This window comes from Hyperolius riggenbachi, chromosome 3 (genome assembly GCF_040937935.1).
Source record: "Hyperolius riggenbachi isolate aHypRig1 chromosome 3, aHypRig1.pri, whole genome shotgun sequence".
Classification (NCBI taxonomy): Eukaryota; Metazoa; Chordata; class Amphibia; order Anura; family Hyperoliidae; genus Hyperolius; species Hyperolius riggenbachi.
The window spans coordinates 414,312,277-414,332,140 of record NC_090648.1 but is presented as its reverse complement, the minus strand read 5'-3'; the positions used below and the strand labels follow the sequence as shown (position 1 = coordinate 414,332,140).

The 19,864-nt window shown below is 41.7% G+C and overlaps 1 protein-coding gene across 2 annotated transcripts in view; it reads right to left on the bottom strand.

The window, feature by feature from the left end:
* Positions 1–8,055: 8,055 nt before the first annotated feature.
* Positions 8,056–19,864, bottom strand: part of NDFIP1 (Nedd4 family interacting protein 1) — a 68,751-nt gene continuing 56,942 nt past the window's right edge. For both annotated transcript variants that reach the window (XM_068277488.1, XM_068277489.1), the window contains 4 exons: positions 19,563–19,687; positions 18,135–18,201; positions 16,149–16,254; positions 8,056–12,649 (listed from right to left, as the gene is read on the bottom strand). In XM_068277488.1, coding sequence (XP_068133589.1) covers positions 16,151–16,254; positions 18,135–18,201; positions 19,563–19,687 — 296 coding nt within the window. In that variant the 3' untranslated portion in view covers positions 8,056–12,649; positions 16,149–16,150. The remainder of the gene's footprint in view (positions 12,650–16,148; positions 16,255–18,134; positions 18,202–19,562; positions 19,688–19,864) is intronic.

Sequence of the window (19,864 nt, the reverse complement as noted above, 5' to 3'; positions counted from 1 at the left end):
GTGAAACAGCTCTACAGATGCCCACTAATAAGAATCTTTGTCCAATTTTTTTTAGTAATATGAGGTAATACATAAAATATCCATTCAATGTATATTCATACTGTTTAGCCTTCTACTACATATATTTGGTAAGATAACAAAAACCAATTTCATCTTTAGGGGGCACCATAAATAACGAACCACTTCACTGAATCTTCCAAGTCATGTCATTATTGAATAATATTGCTTATTTTATACCATAATTACAAATTATTAAGGTATAATGTATGTCCAAGGCTTACCTCACTGTGATTTGCACTCTTAAATGTACTGCTGACAAGGGTGAATCACTGTGGAATTGTTTTTGGGGATTTGTTTATCTCCCTCTGTGAAATGAGCAGGAACATCACATGATTTCCCAGAGTGCATTGGGAAGGAAGGCTGCATAACATCATAGTTTAGGCTAAACATCACTGGGAGGGTGGGGTTACATGCCAATATGCAGCAATATAGAGCCGAGCAGTGCTTTTCAGCGCTGCTAGATTTGGGCGCCGCCAGCGTCACCATAGACTATAATGGGAATCACATCTACAGCGGATAGTGAGAAACGTCTGCGCTGTCAGAAGACGGAGCAGAAGTTGCTTAAAAAACACAATAATTTGGCCTCCAGCAATCGCTGGAAGCCGAATTATATCATTCTCCCACTATCCATGGCGGCCTGGAGGGGAAATAGTAATTAACACAGCCCGGACTTGTGCAGAAGCAGGATCAGCCATATACCGGCTGTGTCCTGCGCTCAAGTCTACCGGCGCCGATTTCAAATGTATGCATATAGAGATATAAGAAGCATTTCTGATGCTGAAATCAGGGTAATTAGGTTCAAATGGCTATCCTGACTAATTTATTGCATGCCATAGTAGCAAAAAAAAGTATTGCATAAAAACCACATGGAAACGCATGTGGAAAATGCATGCAATTTGATACTTTGCAGTGAAAGAGGCCCACAGATCCTGCAAGAGGTTTAAGGTGCATACACACATCATACTATAGTCTTTGGAAAATGAAAGATCACAGACCAATCTTACCACCCTTCGTGTAGTATGAGAGCATTTCTACACAGTCTATTCTATGGAGCTAAACTCCCCATCATAAAAAATCTTTGCAAGATGCTGCACACAAAGATGCGGTACAAACACAAAAGATCAGTATCTGCAAAAGATCCGTTCCTGCAAATTGCATTCATATGTTTCGTACACACTTGCGATAACTATCGTTTGCAAAGATCGATAGTTACCAGACGAACGATATTGGAAAGATTGGTATGCAACGATGGGATGCAGCGATCATCATACACATTTTAACGATAGTTCTCGCAGAAAAGAACGATCAGAAGGAAATGTTGCGTACATATTTATATAAAATAAAAAAAAACACTGACATGGAGTTACAATAGATACAAATATATGATTGTTAACTTGAAAACAAAGTTTAATTGAAATGAGCAATGTAACAATCTTTACGGCCGCGTTACAAAGGAAGTACTGAAGCTGGGCAGAATTCAACGCAGGCGCATTGGCCCTTGTAACGATCGTTCTTGGCCGATGTCTGTACACACTATAGTTATGTAACGATTGTCGGTAGATACGATCCGTCAGGTTGGATATTTCCATCTTCCCGATGTCGTTCTTTTGTCGTTCGTGTTAATGATCGTTGGGTAAAGTTCTTTCCCCGATTGTCGGCGGAACGATCGTTAATGAGCTGTTTCAAACGACCATAGTCGCCAGTGTGTACGCAGCAATAGTCTATGGGATCTGCAGATCATTATACACACCTTGTTTAACAGACAATCATCTGCAGATCAGATCCACCAGGATGGATTTTCAGATCTGCAGATGATTGTCTGATCTGCAGATGAATGTCAGTTAAACAAGGTGAGTATGATGATCTGCAGATCTCATAGACTATGAATGCATTTTGCAGGGACGGATCTTTTGCTGGAACAGAACTTTTGTGTCTGTACGGGCATCTTTGTGTGCAGCATCCTGCAGAGATTTTTTTCTGATGGGGAGTTCAGCTCCATAGAATAGACTGTGTAGGTATGGCTCTCATATTACATGGAAGGGGGTAAGATTGGTCTGTGAACTTTCACTTTTCAAAGACTATGGTCTGATGTGTGTATGTGGCCTTAGACCAGAACTACGGATCAGGCTTCTTTCACATCTGACAATGCGTGCAGAAGCCATTCTCCTGCACGCTTTATGGCCTGCGGTGTGTCGTCGGGATGTTGCGGTGCAACGCAATCAGTGGCGGTAGTTATTAATTCACCCGGCAGGAAAACGCCCGCTCCTGACAATTAAGAGCTCCTGGGTGTGTCAAACCGCAACGCACCAAAATACAGCGTCAGATGTGAAAGGTAAAATGAAAGTCTATGGACTTTCATTTTACCGAGTACATTTGAAATCGGCGCCGGTAGACTTGGGCGCAGGACACAGCGCTATATGGCTGATCCTGCTTCTGCACAAGTCCGGGCCGATTTAATTACTATTCCCCCTCCAGGCCGCCATGGATAGTGGGGGAATGAAATAATTCGGCTTCCAGCGATTGCTGGAGGCCGAATTATTGTGTTTTTAAGCAACTTCGGTTCCGTCTTCTGACGGAGCCAACGTTACTCACTGAGCGCCGCTGTAGACTGATTCCCATTACAGTCTATGGCGGCGCTGGCTGCGCCCAAATCTAGCAGCGCTGAAAAGCACTGCTCCGATTTTACCTTGGTTAATGTAAGTATTGACTTTGCATTGAACCGCAGAAAACGGGCTCAGATGTGAAAGCCCTCAGAGAATCAGAAGCATCTAATTTTTCTAACTTAAACAGCCCTAAGTAATGAGTTTTTCATAATCTTCACCTAAAATCCAAACTTGAATTGAATTTATAATTTGGATACTAAAAAATGTATGTGTGGTTCAAGATGCAGTAACAAGTAGGGCTGGTCAATGAGATGCAAATAGTTCTGTGGTAATGAAGGATTATGCAAATTTTGAATGTCATTGTATGCAACTTGAAACTGCACCAACTGAATGCCATTAAGATGGAATTTGATTTGTCCATATACAAGCTGCATGTTTGCATACAAAATTTGCAATCTTGCATCAACTCAAAATTAGGGATGGTCAGTGAGATGTAAATACTTTCCCCTTGCATTAAAATGTCATGTAAATATTATGCAGCTTGAACTTGAACCAATAAAACATTACAAGAAATTGTTCTGATCGGTCCAGTTTTAAGATCCATATAATTTACATGAGATTTGAATTAAAGGAGAAATTATTTGCATTTTATTGGCTTACCCTATGGGCTGGTGCGCACCAGAGCAGTTCTGGAGCGTTTTTTTAAACCGCTTGCAGGGGGAAAATCACTTGGCTAATGAAAGTTAATGGGATGGTGCACCAGAGCGGTTTGTTTTTTTTCCACAAATGCAAACTGGGGGGCTGCAGCATTTTTTAGATTTGTGAGGCGTTTTTGCCTCAGTGTTAACCATCTTAGCGGTATGGACGAGCTCAGCTCGTCCATCACCGCCGATGGCTGCCGCTCAGGCCCTGCTGGGCCGATTTTGTTCAAATAAAGAGCAGCACACGCAGCCGGCACTTTGCCAGCCGCGTGTGCTGCCCGATCGCCGCCGCTCTGCGGCGATTCGCCGCGAGCAGCGGCGAAAGAGGGTCCCCCCAGCCGCCTGAGCCCAGCGTAGCCGGAACAAAAAGTTCCGGCCAGCGCTAAGGGCTGGATCGGAGGCGGCTGACGTCAGGACGTCGGCTGACGTCCATGACGTCACTCCGCTCGTCGCTATGGCGACGATCTAAACAAAACAAGGAAGGCCGCTCATTGCGGCCTTCCTTGTTTATTCTGGGCGCCGGAGGCGATCGGAAGAACGCCTCCGGAGCGCCATCTAGTGGGCTTTCATGCAGCCAACTTTCAGTTGGCTGCATGAAATAGTTTTTTTTAAATTTAAAAAAAACCCTCCCGCAGCCGCCCTGGCGATCTTAATAGAACGCCAGGGTGGTTAAAGAATAGGAAAGTGGAAAACTGCTCTGAAAAACGATAGATCAGAGCGGTTTTCCAGGCGTTTTTGTTACAGAAGCTGTTCAGTAACAGCTGTAACAATATTTGAAATCTGCTACACAAAAACGCTCCAAAAAACGTTAGGCATGTTTAGAAAACCTCTCTAAGGCCTCATTCACACTTGCAAAATGCTAGCACTTTTGCTGTGTTTTTCTCTGGCGATTAACGTTGAAAAAGAATCACCATTCAGACTTGGCGATTTTTTCGCAATTGTGATTAGCGCTTCTATAGCACTTAACGCGATCGTCTGGAAATTGTCTGAAAATGGTGCAGGATACAAATTTGCGTTAAATCGCTCAAGTGAGAACGGGCCCATAGGGTATTATGGCACTAGCGCTTTAAAAAGCGCTTGAGCATTTTGCCGAAATCACCGGCAAAACGCTCAGATGTAAACGGGCCTTAACATGCCCAGAATCGCTCCGAAATCTGCTTCAAATACCTCTAGCGTTTTGCGGATCTGCTAGAGGTTTGTGTGCACTGGCCCTAATTCTGAGTTGATGCAGCATTGCAAGTTTTGTTTGCAAATATATGCAGCTTGAATAAGGACCAATCAAATTTGCATTTTATTGATCATTCCTAGTGACAAGGGGCTCTATTCTCAAAGAGCCAAAAGTACCGCAAAATTTTACCGCTAAATTCCCGCCAGCGGTAAACTCCGCATTTTTTCAGCATTTACTAACATTTTCCGCATGTTTGCCGCATGCGGGAAAAAAGATGCGGAAACAGCCATTATTCATGCGGGAATGATGCGATAAAAAGACTGACACTATAGAGATAAACACAGCCAGCTCTGACAAGCTGTTTGTCAGCAGCCTGGCTGTGATTTATGAGGGATTGCAGAGTGCAGGGGGACCTTAGGAGAGTTTGGGATAGCAACAGAGGCTGGGCTGTATAGGCAGATCCATCCTCTGTATGCAGATAGTATTCTTCAAACGCACCTCGGGTTCTCTTTAGGCCTCCACACTTCATTAAAGTCAATGGGATGCGGAATATATCACCTACTACTTGTAGGTGATAAAAAATCGGTAATTAACAACGAAATGATGCGCCTGAACAATTTTGAGAATTGATCTTTTATTGCGGAAAATACCGACTTTTGCGGAAAGTTTTCCGCATGAATCCCGCACTTTTATCACACTTTTTCCACATGCGGAAAAAACATGCGGAACATTTTGAGAATTCCAACTTGACGGTATTTTGGGTGCAAACTTTCCGCATGTACTTTACCGCATGCGGGAAGTCTTTGAGAATAGAGCCCAAGGTGTTGCCAATGGACTGGAGAATCAGTGTTCCCCAACCATGTCCTCAAGGCCCACCAACAGTGCATGTTTTGTGGAAGTCCACACAGGTAATCAGCTCTACTGAGGCACTAATTACCTCACCTGTGCATGTTGGTGGTTTTCTGCAAAACATGCACTGTTGGTGGGCCTTGAGGACAGGGTTGGGGAACTCTAGAGGCAACAAACATTCTGGCTCCTAAAACTAGAAGAGCTACACTTGTGGTAGCGGCCGGGAGGTCCATGCAGAGCATTGCACACAGCGGGCGATTTCACTCACCTCCCAGGTAATCTAGGCGCTCGCTGCCATTCCTCTTCTTGTCCATGGAGGCTTTGCATTCCCCTGGTGAGATCGCTGACTGTCGACGTGACGTCAGCCAGCAATATCACTATAACGGCAGCCCTGGATCCCAGGGAGGGAAGTGCAGGGGCTGCTCCAGGCTCTCTCGTGGTAAGATTTTTTTTTCTTGCTTTGAAGCCTTGTTCACACTGCGTTCCGATCGCATTTGCATTGGGTGTTTTTTTGATGCCTTTCTTTTTCCCCCTTCACGGTTATTTCTGTGCGTTGGGCAGTTTTGGTAAGCGTTTTTGTAAACGCTTTTGTAGAGCGATTGTTTTTTCACTTCCTGACGGGTCAATTATATCGCTTTTAGACCCTAAAATCAGGAAGGAATCATACCGCCAGGAAGGTTAAAGAAAACCTGTAATGAAAAAAAAAAACCCTCTGAGGGATACTTACCTTGGGAGGGCGAAACCTCTGGATCCTAACGAGGCTTTCCAAGTCCTCCGGTGTCCCGGCAATTCCGTGCGGCGACCCTCCAAACAGCAGCAAGGTAAATATTTACCTATCGCGATTCTGCGCAGGAGCTATAGCGGCTCTTCATTTGCTTTAAGGCGGAAATAGCTGAGCCCGATCTGATCGGATCTACTGCGCAGGCACGAGTCCTTTTAAGCCTGCACAGTAGAGCGGAACTGATCGGGTTCAGCTATTTCAGCCTTAACCTGAACAAAGAGTGCGCCTGCGCAGAATCGCGTGGGTAAATATTGCCTGCGCCCCCTTGTCGATGGACTTTTGGGGGAGCCTGCACTGGATTCCACCAAGCTACAGGGGACGGGGAAGCCTCATTGGGACCTGAGGCTTCCCCCTCCTGAGGCAAGTATCTCCCAGAGGGTTTTTTTTTCCGCTACAGTGCCTCTTTAAATTATACAAAAAAAATGTGCACATGGAGCAAGCATTATACAGTATGTCCTGAAGACATAATTACCATATGCCATGCTGTAATAGAAAGTGCTGACATGCTCCTCAAATAAAGTGCTTTGCTAGTGAATAAAAAGGGCTGTTTTATACTACACACGATTTTTCGCAGTAGATAGAGGCAAAAGAGCAGAAGTTGACACTGCAAGCAATTCTATTTATTCCAATATTAAAATGCAAACAGCAACATTGTAAAGTGCTAACCAGTGCAAGTGCAACAAATCAATGGGTGGGTGCACATGCCAGTCCTGGTGGGCAGTCAGTGGATAATGGATGGTAGGTGCAGGGCACAGCTGCCTGATGGCCATTTCGCACTAAGCCACCCTAGAAGTGCAGTCCTCCATCATCAGGCAGCTGTGCCCTGCACCCACCATCCGTTACCGACTGACTGCACACCAGGACCCCCCTATGAAAATTTTAATTACCCCTATTCCCCCCCCCCCCTCGAAACATAAATTGAAGAGGCAGGATATAAAAAACCAAAACATCCTTACAGTATAGGTAGCCTGGTATAAATGCCCCCAGTATAGGTATCCAGGTAGTGCTGTTAGGATTGTAGCACAGGGGGGAGGGGAGGAATAGCGGGCACACACAGCCACAGGCAGGGGGGCCCCAACTACTCCTTCCCCTGACTAATAGACAGATTCAGAGGGAATAGAACAAACATTATTATAATCTGTACATCTAAAGGGATTCTGGGGATGCCTTTTACTATTGTAATGCCGTGGGAGAGCAGCATGTAACGGTTACCGCACAGGACTCTTCCGTAAACTACCGAAACTACTACTACACCTGTGCAAATTAAAAAAAAAAAAAAAGGAAAAAATACAGCATTCGGTAATTTCCTGAGCATGTTCTTTTAACCAAGCTGAGCTTTGGGAGGGCTCGTTCACACTAGAGGCCTTTTTCGCATTTAAGCGCTGGCGATTTTTCAAAGTCGCCCTGAAAGCGCTTACACCATTGTTGTCTATGAGACAGTTCACATCTGAGCGGTTCGTTTCCGATCTGCTCAGAAAAGCGCTGCATGGGCCATTTTTGAGGCGATTTTGCCATAATGGAAGGTATAGGAAAAACGCAAACACTCAAAAAATTGCTTTGTGCGGTTGGTGTTTTGCGGTTTTAAGAATAAATACATTGTATTTATTATTTTCCAGAACAAAGAGTTCACTTCGACTGATATCAGGAAGTTAAAAAAATGCAATCGCTCGGCCAAACCGCTTAGAAAAGCGGTTCACAAAAAAAGCCAGCGTGCAGGTAATCGCCAGGAATTGGAAATAAAAATTGCATCCAACACGAACAGCACACAATGTGAACAAGGCCTGAATGCTGCCCCATATCTCTTCACTACAAGTTGTGTCAAGATGCTGATGTCCAGAATATTGTAGCCCACATAGACTGCTAAAACACATAGTAATAAGTGTACTCTGAGAATTGCTACATAAGTGACATTTATTAATGTTCTGCTATCTTTACACTTTTAACATAATAAAACTTTAAAGTGAACTGCCAGCTGGCAAATAAAGGTGCATATCAGTCTACACAAAATACAAAGATTTTGCTTACACAGTTTAAAAGCACAAGCACATGTATTTAATGCATCAATCCCCCTCCCAGCCCATAAGAGATAGCCCCTCCCAATAGAAAAGAAGAACCAGAGCTAATGATCTTCCATATGTAGGGAGATTGTGGAGTTCCAATGGGCAGGCCCAGATACCTCCCTGTGGGGAGAGTAGTGGAAAGAGGCATCAGCCAGGAACTGACATTCATTCCAGTGTAACACCATGCACTCTAGCTTCATTGATGGATACAGCAAGGCTGGCCATATACAAAACTTACTACTTTATTTCTTAGAATAGTTCTAATAGCCAAGTGGCATGTAACCGTAATCTTAAAATGGAATCTCATTACTCAAATGTGAAATCCCAATCAGATCAGAAAGCTCATCCATGTACTTAAAGTACCCCTGAACTGGTTATTAAATTACATACTTTTAATGCTGCTTTCACTTGTGGTGCTGTGACATATGTATTCCCCTCCCCCCCTCCAGCGCCCCGTGTGCCCCATTCTGCTCAGCCGTAATATACAACTGAGCAGAACGTCAAATATGGGTGAGCAGGAAGTGTCAGTTGTTCCTCCTCTCTGCCCGTCCTTAGTCCCCACCCCCTCCACTCACCGCTTGTAGTTTCTGACAAGCGTTACAGCACACAGTGCACGGGGAGGTGTGCTGTGTGTGGTCTTGTGATAATTGAAGTCAGAACGATAATGTACTAATAGCTGTATTAGTCCACCATCGTTCTGACCTATGGGAAGGGGCACAATTTGTCACAGCACCACAACTAAAGCAGCATTAAAAGTATGCAGTTTAAAAACTGGTTCAGGGGTACTCTCCTTAGCGGTATGATTATTTCTGGATTTTAGGCTCTGAAAGCAGTGCAATTTTCACACGCTTCTAGACTAGGCATGGGCAAAGCCCTCCAGCTGTTATGGAACTACAAGTCCCACAATGCATTGCAGGAGTCTGACAGCCACAGTCATGACTCAAAGGCAAATGCATTGAGTGAGATTTGTAGTTCCTTAACAGCTGGGGGGCCACGTTTGCCCATGCCTGTTCTAGACCCTAAAAACCATTCCGCTGGATGGATCTGCGGCAGCCCTGCACATTACACACCTCCCATGGATCCCGCTCGGGGTTACCACTCTGAGCTGCAAATTTACGTCCCAAGCCTGACTCGGGGCTACCACTAAGGAGGTTAAGTCAGACAAATTCCGCCTGAAGCCAGCTGCTTTAAGGACCCAATTCCACAGTGCCTGGCATGTGTCTTGCGAGACATGATGCTGGCACAGCTGTTATGCCATGCATGACTATGGTGATTCGCTTGCATACTCTTGTTTTTTGTTGCATTCAAGCCTATTTTTCTCCACAAGCGAATTGGACGGCAGCCTATTGATTTTGTATTTCCCATCTGCATTCACATGCGGGAAACGCAGCAAATCACCCCTAGTGGAAAGGAGCCCTTACTGTAGCATTATAGTGAGACCACAGAGACATAACGTGCATCTTATTTGCCCCATATTTAAATATTTTGAATCCTGTCATGTACAAACAGATCCTTCTGTAGAACTAAGCAAATGGATCAGATAACTTTTTTTACATTTTTGTCTTTAATAAATGTGTACATCACCTCCACTTAGAGTGCAGACACCTTATAAACCAAATATATAGTCACTGAGGCCCAATAATAACAGGGAAAATGGCAGCTGTATTATCTGATGAACTGGATGTTGTGATGAAACGCCAGTCTCTTCTGTGCACAAGATAAAACACTGATGGGTAACAATATTTTCCGAAAGCTATTCCAAGGAATTATCTGTTAAACAATTATGAAGATTTCTATATGGTCACCGGAACTAACACAACTAGTATGATAGACATTGTGACTCAGATACAAAAAATTTGAGGTAGTTTGTGAGGAATTTGAATCCTAGCAGCTTTTCTCCTCATAATGGCTATCAAATTTCAATTAGAACTGCATCCCAGTTACCTTACAAACAGCTATTTGTATATTTTATTATCTCTAGCTGTGGCATGGCAATAACACACCAGTTTCAAAGCAATGAGTTTAAATTTGAATTGCAATTATGGTAAGATTGGTATGAGAAATGCAGATATAATTACAAATAACTCACAAGCTTGGAGTCTGTAATCTTGCAGAAGTACTCAGGCAGTTCGGCAGTCTTGGGCCTCATTCAGACTGGAGTGTTTGACTGGTGATTTCAGCAGCATTTTCAATTGCTGGTGATCACTAGCATTTTGAAAAGCGCTACTGCAATCCAAAGTGTATGGCAATGTTCACACTTACCGATCACCAGTGATACATTAGCAAGAGATTTTAAAATCATGAGCGCTTAGAAAAACGCTGGTAGAGTGGGTCCCTGGCCTTACTGAGGATTCTGCCAGATTGATCACAATACGCCTACCAAGCTGACATTGAAGCTATTCTGCAGATTTACCGAATAACATTAACTAGTGACGTTTTGAAAGAGATAAACAATTACTTTTTTATTGACTCACAAATCAGAGTCCTACTACGAAGAGAATCTGCAAAGATAGTGGAAATAATGGTGGTGTAGCATAATAAAGATGCAAATGTTCCACTCTAATCACCAGACTTATTTCCTTCTCGTTTTGAACAATCTAGGGAAGAATTAAAATCTCGATCAGGTTTGTTTGCTGTCTGAATCCCCATTAGAAATATCCTCTGTCTACTAGTTGGTGAACAAAACACTTTAGTAACATGCAGAGGATATAAACTTTACCAGGCTTTTCTACTGGCTGTGGTATTATTTGTGGAGATTTGCCCACTTCCTGTTTCTGGTGAAAGCGCAGCGAAGAGGAATCTCTGCAAAAAGCACACAGCCAACAATAAAATCCTAAGAGTAGTGTCTGCTCTTTGTAAAACATTTAAGTTTCCTGCATGAACTGGGATTCAAACCTCAGTTTGTTTTTGTTACACTAAGGTCATTAAAAATGATTAAAGAGGAACTGTAGTGAAAATAACGTAATAAATCAAATTGCTTATTTATTTAACAATATTAATTTATAATTTATTTATTCAAGGTTTGCCCATTGTGACATCTTTCTTTAACTTAATTTTACATTCTGAAATTTATCACAGGTAGTCCTGTCAGGTGCAACTCTACAGAATGTTTGTTTGTGAGAATTACAAAGCCAATACAAAATATACCTGGTCTCCCAGAATGCTCTGGGAGGAGAATTCCAATTATCTAAACAGTTTAGGTTAAGCATCACTGGGAGGGCGAGGTTACATACATATTTTACCGAAATCTATAGATATAAGAAGTGTTTCTGAAGCTGAGACCAGGAAAATGACCATGAAATATTTTTCCTGAATAATTGACTGCATTCTACTATATATCACTACAGTGACTTTTATAATAATAAAAAAAATGGTTTTGGTTTTATTGTTCCCACTGGGGGAGGTTCTGTGGTGTAGTTGGTGAAAAAAATATAAGGGAATCTGTAAAAACAGAGACAAAGCAGTTAACTTTGACAGTCACTGGCTCTGCTTTATTTATTGTATTTATAAAGCGCCAACATATTACGTACGCAGCGCTGTTGCTTTAACCATGAAATTGTAACACGTGACAGCCAATCAGGAGACGGTATAAATTACAGTATCCATCAGCTTAGTACATTCAATCTAAGTTAACCGGGATTATGATTGGTTGCTTTTCATTAACCATCATTACGTTTCTTTGCATACCAATGAGTAAACCCAAAAGAGCTCCATTCTGTAGATACAAACAGGTTACAATTATTACTGCATTATCTTAAGTTAATATGAATTCATTTATTACATTTATTTTGCTTTTTTTTTTCCAATTATTCCATGCTTCGCATATTAGATTATTACTGTCAAAAATTCCATGTACTCTGTTCTTAGAGAAGACCATATATAATATATAGACAGGTAAAAACAGAAACAGTAGTATAAAAAAAAAGAAAAAAAAAATCAAAAATAATGTATGAAGCATTGACAAACTGTTCTCCAAGCAAAACACAATACGATACACAAAACATCTGTGCGGCAGTCATATGAAGAACGGGAAAACAGAATGAAGCAACACTGCCCTCTTCTGGCAGAAGAGTTGCAGGTCAATGTTCTTGGTTCTTACCTACAATGTATAAGGCTTTATTAGTACTCCACTTGATTGCGATAGCTTTAATTTACCGGTAAACAATAGCCACTAATGATTCCATAATAGTAATAAAACAGAAATTCTGTAAGTACTATTCATTTAACACCTAAAACAAACAAAAATAAATGCTTATTTTCTTCTTCAGTTGTAATAGCTTTGTCTGTTTGTTTTTTTATGATTGTTGATTCATCTAAAATTACGCAGGGTTTTTCATTTTTCCTTCAAGGAACTTTGAGTCTCTTCCTGCACGTGTCTATGCTGTCAGTCCGTATATAGGGAGATCTGTAGAGGCAGGATCCAACAGCTGAAATGAAAAGACAGGACAACAATGAAAGTGCTGATTTCCTGTACGCTGTGTACATATCTCAGATGTGCTGTACTCGTCACGGAGCTATAGCTGACATAAATGGTAGTACAGATTGTACCAGGACACAATGTCCAGGCTACGTGCCACTTGCAATGTAGGATGACACCTGCCAGGGACCGTTTTCTACCAAGCTTTAGTCATGACTACAGAGAGCGCTGTGTCTAACAAAAACATTAATGCAAAAGCCTTAATATTAAAAAAAAAAAAAAAAAAAAAATTGCCTCTGAAACCCCCCAATATGGCCACCCAGAAAATGAATTTCATGTACCTACACAGCACTGCTGCAGAAGAACCCTACAGATGTGATACTTCAGAACCAAAAGTAAATGCTTTGCTGCTTAGCTCGCAGATTTACTATAGACATATCTACTTGTAAAAGGAGAACTTTAGCTACCTGAATCTGAAAACAACAGTTACATGATGTCTGCTGCCTGTTCATCTTCAGTGTCCCTCCCTATGTGGGCAGGGCTTCACTTTCTTCTAACTTTATATCCCCCATTTAAACCTCCCTTCATACTGTGCAGCTACGTCAGTCTAATAGTTGTTATTAAGGCATGGCTAAGTGCCTAAAACCTTGTAGAAGCCTCGCCCTTTCAATTTTGTCACCAATGACAAATGAGGGATATGTTCTGTTTAACACATTTCATATTTGCTGATAAATATAAATCAATAAGCCAGGGCATTATGAAAGCCTAGAACTCTTTCTTAGAAGAGATCTGTCCCTTATTCAGTTGGTGGCTACATCTGTCCTCTACGATGAATGATGATACAGGGTTGGAGTTGTAATAACAAACCAGGAGTACTGCAATTTCTGGATAAACCATACATAAATCCTATAAAGACATTACACACAAAGTATGTTTTTGTTTTCAATACAGTATTATCAATTTACACACATTGTAATGCCATGCACATATACCATAAGTATAATCCTGGGGGAATTCAGTAAACAAAAAATCAAAAAGTTAGAAATTAATTGTGCAGTAAGCTACTTAACCTTAGTAAAGAGTTTGCAGCGCTGCAATTTACTAACAATCTAGTACACTACCGTTGTAAAAAGGCCCGCCCGTTAAAAAAGGGGAGCTAGGTCACAGCCGCTAGCCCCCCGCTGCAATTCGCGCACATACGCGTCCTGCTTGCTCGTTCCCCACCACTGTCTGAAGTATATGCACACAGGGAGCTGCTTGCTTGGCAGTTGGAAAAAGTTCCCACAATGCAATGAGAACCTCTGTGAACCACACACAGCAAACAGTCAGATCCGGCCCTGTGTCCTAACTGCCCTGGCTGTGCACATACTCAGTACAAAAAAGCCAGGGACACACAACCATTCAGTTTATGATGCAGGGACACTTGCATTTTATTGTATAGGATTACACAATGACTACATATTAGAATCACCAACACCACAAAGCAGGCAAGTGTGATGGCACTGCAAAGAATAAAGTTACATGCCAATAATATAAGGTAAAATCCCCTTATAGAATACTTCAAGAAACCTGGCCAAGTAGTTTACTAATATCAGAAGTCATTGTCTATACAGTACCATGGTCGGGTGTCCTGTGGACTGAATTTGCATTCCTGGGAGCACAGAAAGGGTTAAAATTCAGTGTTCACATATTGTCACAGAACCTTGGCATACCATGAAGCACAGCTCACAGCCCCAATTCACACTTGCTGATAATGGCTAAATAGACAGGCTGCTCACTGTAAACACACACAGAGTGAATTTATTAGCAACTTTGTGCGTTTGCATGGTATACCGTGCAAGATTTTAGGTCCGCTTTAACCTTGCAAAAAGGGATTGCCTTTTTTTTTTTTTTTTTAGAAAAAGTTGTGTTCCCGGGGTTTTTGGTTTTTTTTTTTCATCAGTACGTTTTCTAATTCATGTTTTAAATATTTGATTGGTGTTTGAGTGCATTTGACTTCTTTGGTGCACAAACCCTACACACACCAGGCCCTATTTAGAGGTTTTCTCTCTCTCCAATCTACATAATTTCCACTGCCCACTAATCTTGTTGCCAATGAGATGGAGAAAAGTTTCCAATGGGAACAGTTTAGTGAAGAGGCAAGGGGCGGGCACAATACAAGATGGGACTGCTATCAATACAGCAAACCAACCTTTTGCAAACAGACTTACACTGTGCCTGCTCTAATTTAAAAGATTTTACAATAAACATCATAATTGTTGCAGACCTACTTTAGTATTCACGGTTTCTGAGCAGAAAACACTGACAGCAATTTTGAGACCAGGGTTTAACTGGTTGCTTTGAACACTTAATGCATGTAGGTGGCTCTACTGTGGTCCTCTTAGAACAAAAACTTTCAACTGTTGGCGTGAGATGCTGTTTACGTTTTGCTCCTGTTTCCTTTCTACCAGCCTTAACCACTTTACCCCCGCCCGTACGAATTTCTCCGTCCCTTTTTCCATCCTTTAACCCCCAGGGACGGAGAAATCCGTACTTTCCGCGCTCCCGCCGCTGCCCGCGCTCCTGCTCGTAAACACGCCGCCGGCCGCTCGCCCGGAGATCAATGAACGGGAAAATCCATTCCCGTTCGTTGATCTAAGCCCCGCAACGATCCGCTGCTCTCCGATGAGCAGCGCGATCATTGTGAAAAAAAAACAAACACATTACCAGCCTCCTTGTACTTCCTCCCAAGCCTCCAGAAGGACGCTTGGAGGTTGTATTAAACAAAAAGTTACTGTTGCCATCGTGTGGCAAAATAGTAAAACTACACCCTGAACATTTTTCACATACAAATGAATTACTTATACACAAAAAATTAACTTATTACCTCCCACACTCCCCATTTTTTTTTTTTTGTAATTAGAAATTTTTTTTAAAAAAATGTACAATTAAAAAAAATACATAAATAGTTACCTTAGGGACTGAACTTTTTAAATATTTATGTCAAGAGGGTACAACACTGTTACTTTATAAACTATGGGCTTGTAATTAGGGATGGACGCAAAACTGAAAAAAATGCACCTTTATTTCCAAATAAAATATTGGCGCCAAACATTGTGATAGGGACATAATTTAAACGGTTTTATAACCGGGACAAAAGGGCAAATAAATTTCATGGGTTTTAATTACAGTAGCATGCATTATTTAAAAACTTTAATGGCCGAAAACTGAAAAATAATTTTTTCCCACATTTTTCCTATTTTCCCATTAAAACACATTTAGAATAAAATAATTCTTGGCATAATGTCCCACCTAAAGAAAGCCTAATAGGTGGCGAAAAAAAACCAAACAAGATATAGTTCATTTTTATTGTGATAAGTAATGATAAAAATGGAAGGAGCGCTGAAAGGTGAAAATTGCTCTGGTGGTCAGGGGGTAAAACCCCTCAGTGGTGAAGTGGTTAATAATCTGGGCTTTATAAACAGTTAATTGAAACCCCCAACATAACATCATAGCAATCAGCATCTTACCTTTAATAAATAAAGAGAACCCTGGTTCTGGGGAGGGTGGCGAAATTATCTGGCATCTTCCGGACCTTTGCATAATTAATGAAGCCTCTGAGAAACAGAAGGAATCCTACAAAAAAAAAAAAAATGATACATGAGGAATAGCAGATAGCTGAATGCCTGAGCAGTGTTACAGGGAACCTTAAAGGACCTCTGTTGCGAAAATCTTACATTTTGAATATATGTAAACCTATACAATTAAGAAGTACATTTGTTCCAGAGTAAAATGAGCCATAAATTACTTTTCTCCTAGGTTGCTGGCATTTACAGTAAGTAGTAGAAATCTGACAGAACCGACTAGACTAGCCCATCTCCTCATAGGGAGTTCACAGGAATTTCTTTATTTTCAAAATGCACTTAGTGAATGGCAGTTGCTCTGTCCAACTGCCAAAAAAAAGTGTATGGTGAGCACAGAGGCTGGTCAGCATCTTTGTATAAATCTTTTAAAGTTAGTGTCTTTATAAAGATTAAAGGCCATGCTGAGAATCCCCCATGGAGAGATGGACTAACCCAAAACCTGTCGGTAAATGCCAGATTTCTACTACTTACTGTAAATGCCAGCAACATAGGAGAGAAGTAATTTATGGCTTAATTTACTCAGGAAGAAACATACTTTTTATTTGGATGTGTTTTAAATCAAGATTTTCATGACAGTTCCTCTTTAACAGTAGAAAAAAAAAAAAAGTTTAACTTATCTTGGGCTTCTACCAGCCCCCTGTAGCCGCGCCGTGACAAGGCGATCATCTGGTCCCAAACAGTGACCATCTGTTACTTGGATGCACGGCCCAGGTCCGCACACCCTCTAATTGCGCTCCAGTGGACAGGAGTGCTCTTGCGCAGTATGAAGAAATCTCGAATGTGCATTCGCAGAACGCTCCCGGCGATGCAAGCTTGATAGAGGACGCACACTGCTGCACATGCAGTGGCCCATCAACTCACTAGTATTTTACCATATATATCAGTGGGTATATTATAGAAAACACCTACCCTGCTCTCTGCTTAATCCTTCACTGCTCTGCCTGCTTGTTATCAGCCCTGATAAAATCCCCAACTGAGCATTCAGTCTGGCTTTGCTCAGGAATCATTATAGCTGAGTCCGTCTTCTCTGATGTCGTTTTAAGCCGAAGCCTGCCCCCTTGTGGCTCTGCTATAATGACTCAGCTATGATTCCTGAGCAAAGCCAGACTGAATGCTCAGTCGGGGATTTTATCAGGGCTGTTAACAAGTAGGCTGAGCAATGAAGGATGAAGCAGAGAGCAGGGTAGGTGTTTTCTCTAATGTTCCCACTGATATATATGGTATAAGGACTCGGGTTCACTTTAAGCCCATCAATATTTCTAAGCGCACACAGGCAAAAAGGGTGCCGAGTGAAGCCAAAAAAGTCTCACCCTGCTATAGCAAATTTCCCAGCAGCGTTTATTACTATTCCCCCTCCAGCCCACCATGGAATGAGGGGAAAGATGTAATTTCAGGTGCCAGCTATTGCTGGCGGCTCTATTGCACTGTATTTTTCGTTATTTGGGCTCCGTCTTTTTACCTTCTGAGCGCCGCTATAGCCGTAATTCACATTGCAGCATATGGCAGCGCTTCAAATGTCCGGCTAAGTTTTTGCTCGATTGGCTGCTAAGCACCCTACATATCACTGATGAGGAGATAGATGGACTGGAAGACTATCCCCTGCTGTATGAGTGTAGTGAGAGGCAATGTAGCTTCAGAGCACTACACAACTGTGTTAGATTGAGAAACATATGGCTCTTGCTTGGAAAGCACCTCCTGTTGCCTGCATCTGGTAAATAGGAACAATTTATATGTAATATTTATCATTCACCCACTTAAGATATTTTAGTCTATTTTATATTACTGAAAAACAAACGTACACTCACAAAAAACCATTATGCAGTTGCTTTAACTAAAAACACTGTAAAAGATATGTTATTAAACTGTACTTACCCAATACCAAAAACACCCACCACAGCCAATATTGGCCATCAAAATATCCAGGAAAGTAGGTAGAAAACTGTGCATAAAAAGAAAACGTAACATGTCACACAAAAAAACACACAATTCAAATTCCACAATGCATTTGCATGCAGGTATGTAATTAGAGAATTTGCCTGTGGTGCAATATAGAATAACAAGCTGCATTCTGCATTTCCAACATTAGAGGGCAGTGTTCACCACATAACTAAAAGGAGGCACACTATGAAGAAGAGAAAAATTTTAAATACTCCTGCAAAATAAATGTTTTTCTTTCTTTATAGCTCTCAGGCCCGATGCACACCAAAACCCGCTAGCAGATACGCAAAATGCTAGCAGCTTTTGAAACGCTTTTTCTTATTTTTCTTTTCTGTAGCGTTTCAGCTAGCGTTTTGCGGTTTTGTGTAGTGGTTTTGGTGTAGTAGATTTCATATATTGTTACAGTAAAGCTGTTACTGAACAGCTTCTGTAACAAACGCCTGCAAAACTGCTCTGAACTGCCGTTTTTCAGAGTGGTTTGCGTTTTTCCTATACTGAACATTGGAGGCAGAAACACCTCTGCAATCCAAAAAATGCCTCACCCCGGGAGTATGCGTTTCAGCAAAACGCCTCCCACTCTGGTGTGAACCACACCATTGAGATACATTGACCAAGCGTATCCGCAGCTGCAAGCGGCTGCAAAAACGCCAAAAAACCCGCTCTGTGTGCACCAGCCCTCACAGTGTTTTTAATCTGATAATTCTTGCTGGTTACTGGGGATGGTCAATAATACCCATTTTCCGATTCCACAGAAATTTCAATTTCTGCCAATGCCAATTTTCCGTTCTCCCAATTTTACATTTTCTGATTTTTGAGGGGTATTTTAGTAGTCATTTTTTGGATCAGAGAATGCCAAAAAATGAAATAAAAAAACACCCCAACAAAAACGGAAGAAACCCCCCAGAAAATCGGAAAGTATTCTGATCGGTCATAAATTACCATGGTGATTAGATTCTTGCAGAAAAATTCTGCATGATTGGTCCAATACTTCAGAGTTCTGTGATTGGACTAAAATTAGAGTTGCGGTAAATCGGATTTCCAATCAGAAGTGCAGAACTTTCAATTCCACGGAAACCGAATGAGCATCCCTACTGGTTATGGACAGGATTTGCACTGGGATCCCTGTAAAATCCCCCCCCCCCCCCCCCCCCATCTACAACACGTAACTGAATACGAGCCTCAGCAAAAGCATAACTGCATAGCGCTAGTCTAAGTTTTTTTTTTATTTTTTATTTTGACCAGTAAGTTTATGCAGCTGTAATTCAAAAACAAAGTCCTGCCAACTTCACCATGAAAGTAACATCATCATTAATTTTAAAGAGGAAATATAACAAGTAGTGAGAGAAAAGTGTTTTCACTTACTCGGACAATTAAAATCCATTTAATCAAGGAGAGGCCAAATCCAGAAATCGCCCCGTATCTGCCAGCAGCTGAGGTGGTCAGGCAAAATGACAGGAAGAATCCAATCCAGTTAAACAGGAATGCCACTGTGAAAAGAGCAATGTTATGGCTGTGATGCTTCATAATGTAGTAAGTGGAACTTTTACACACACAATAATTGTACACGTTATAGGGGTTCTGTGGTGGTTTGCTAAGGATAAAAACCGCCACTTACCTGGGGCTTCTATCAGCCCCCTGTAGCAGTAATGTCCCACGCCGTCCTC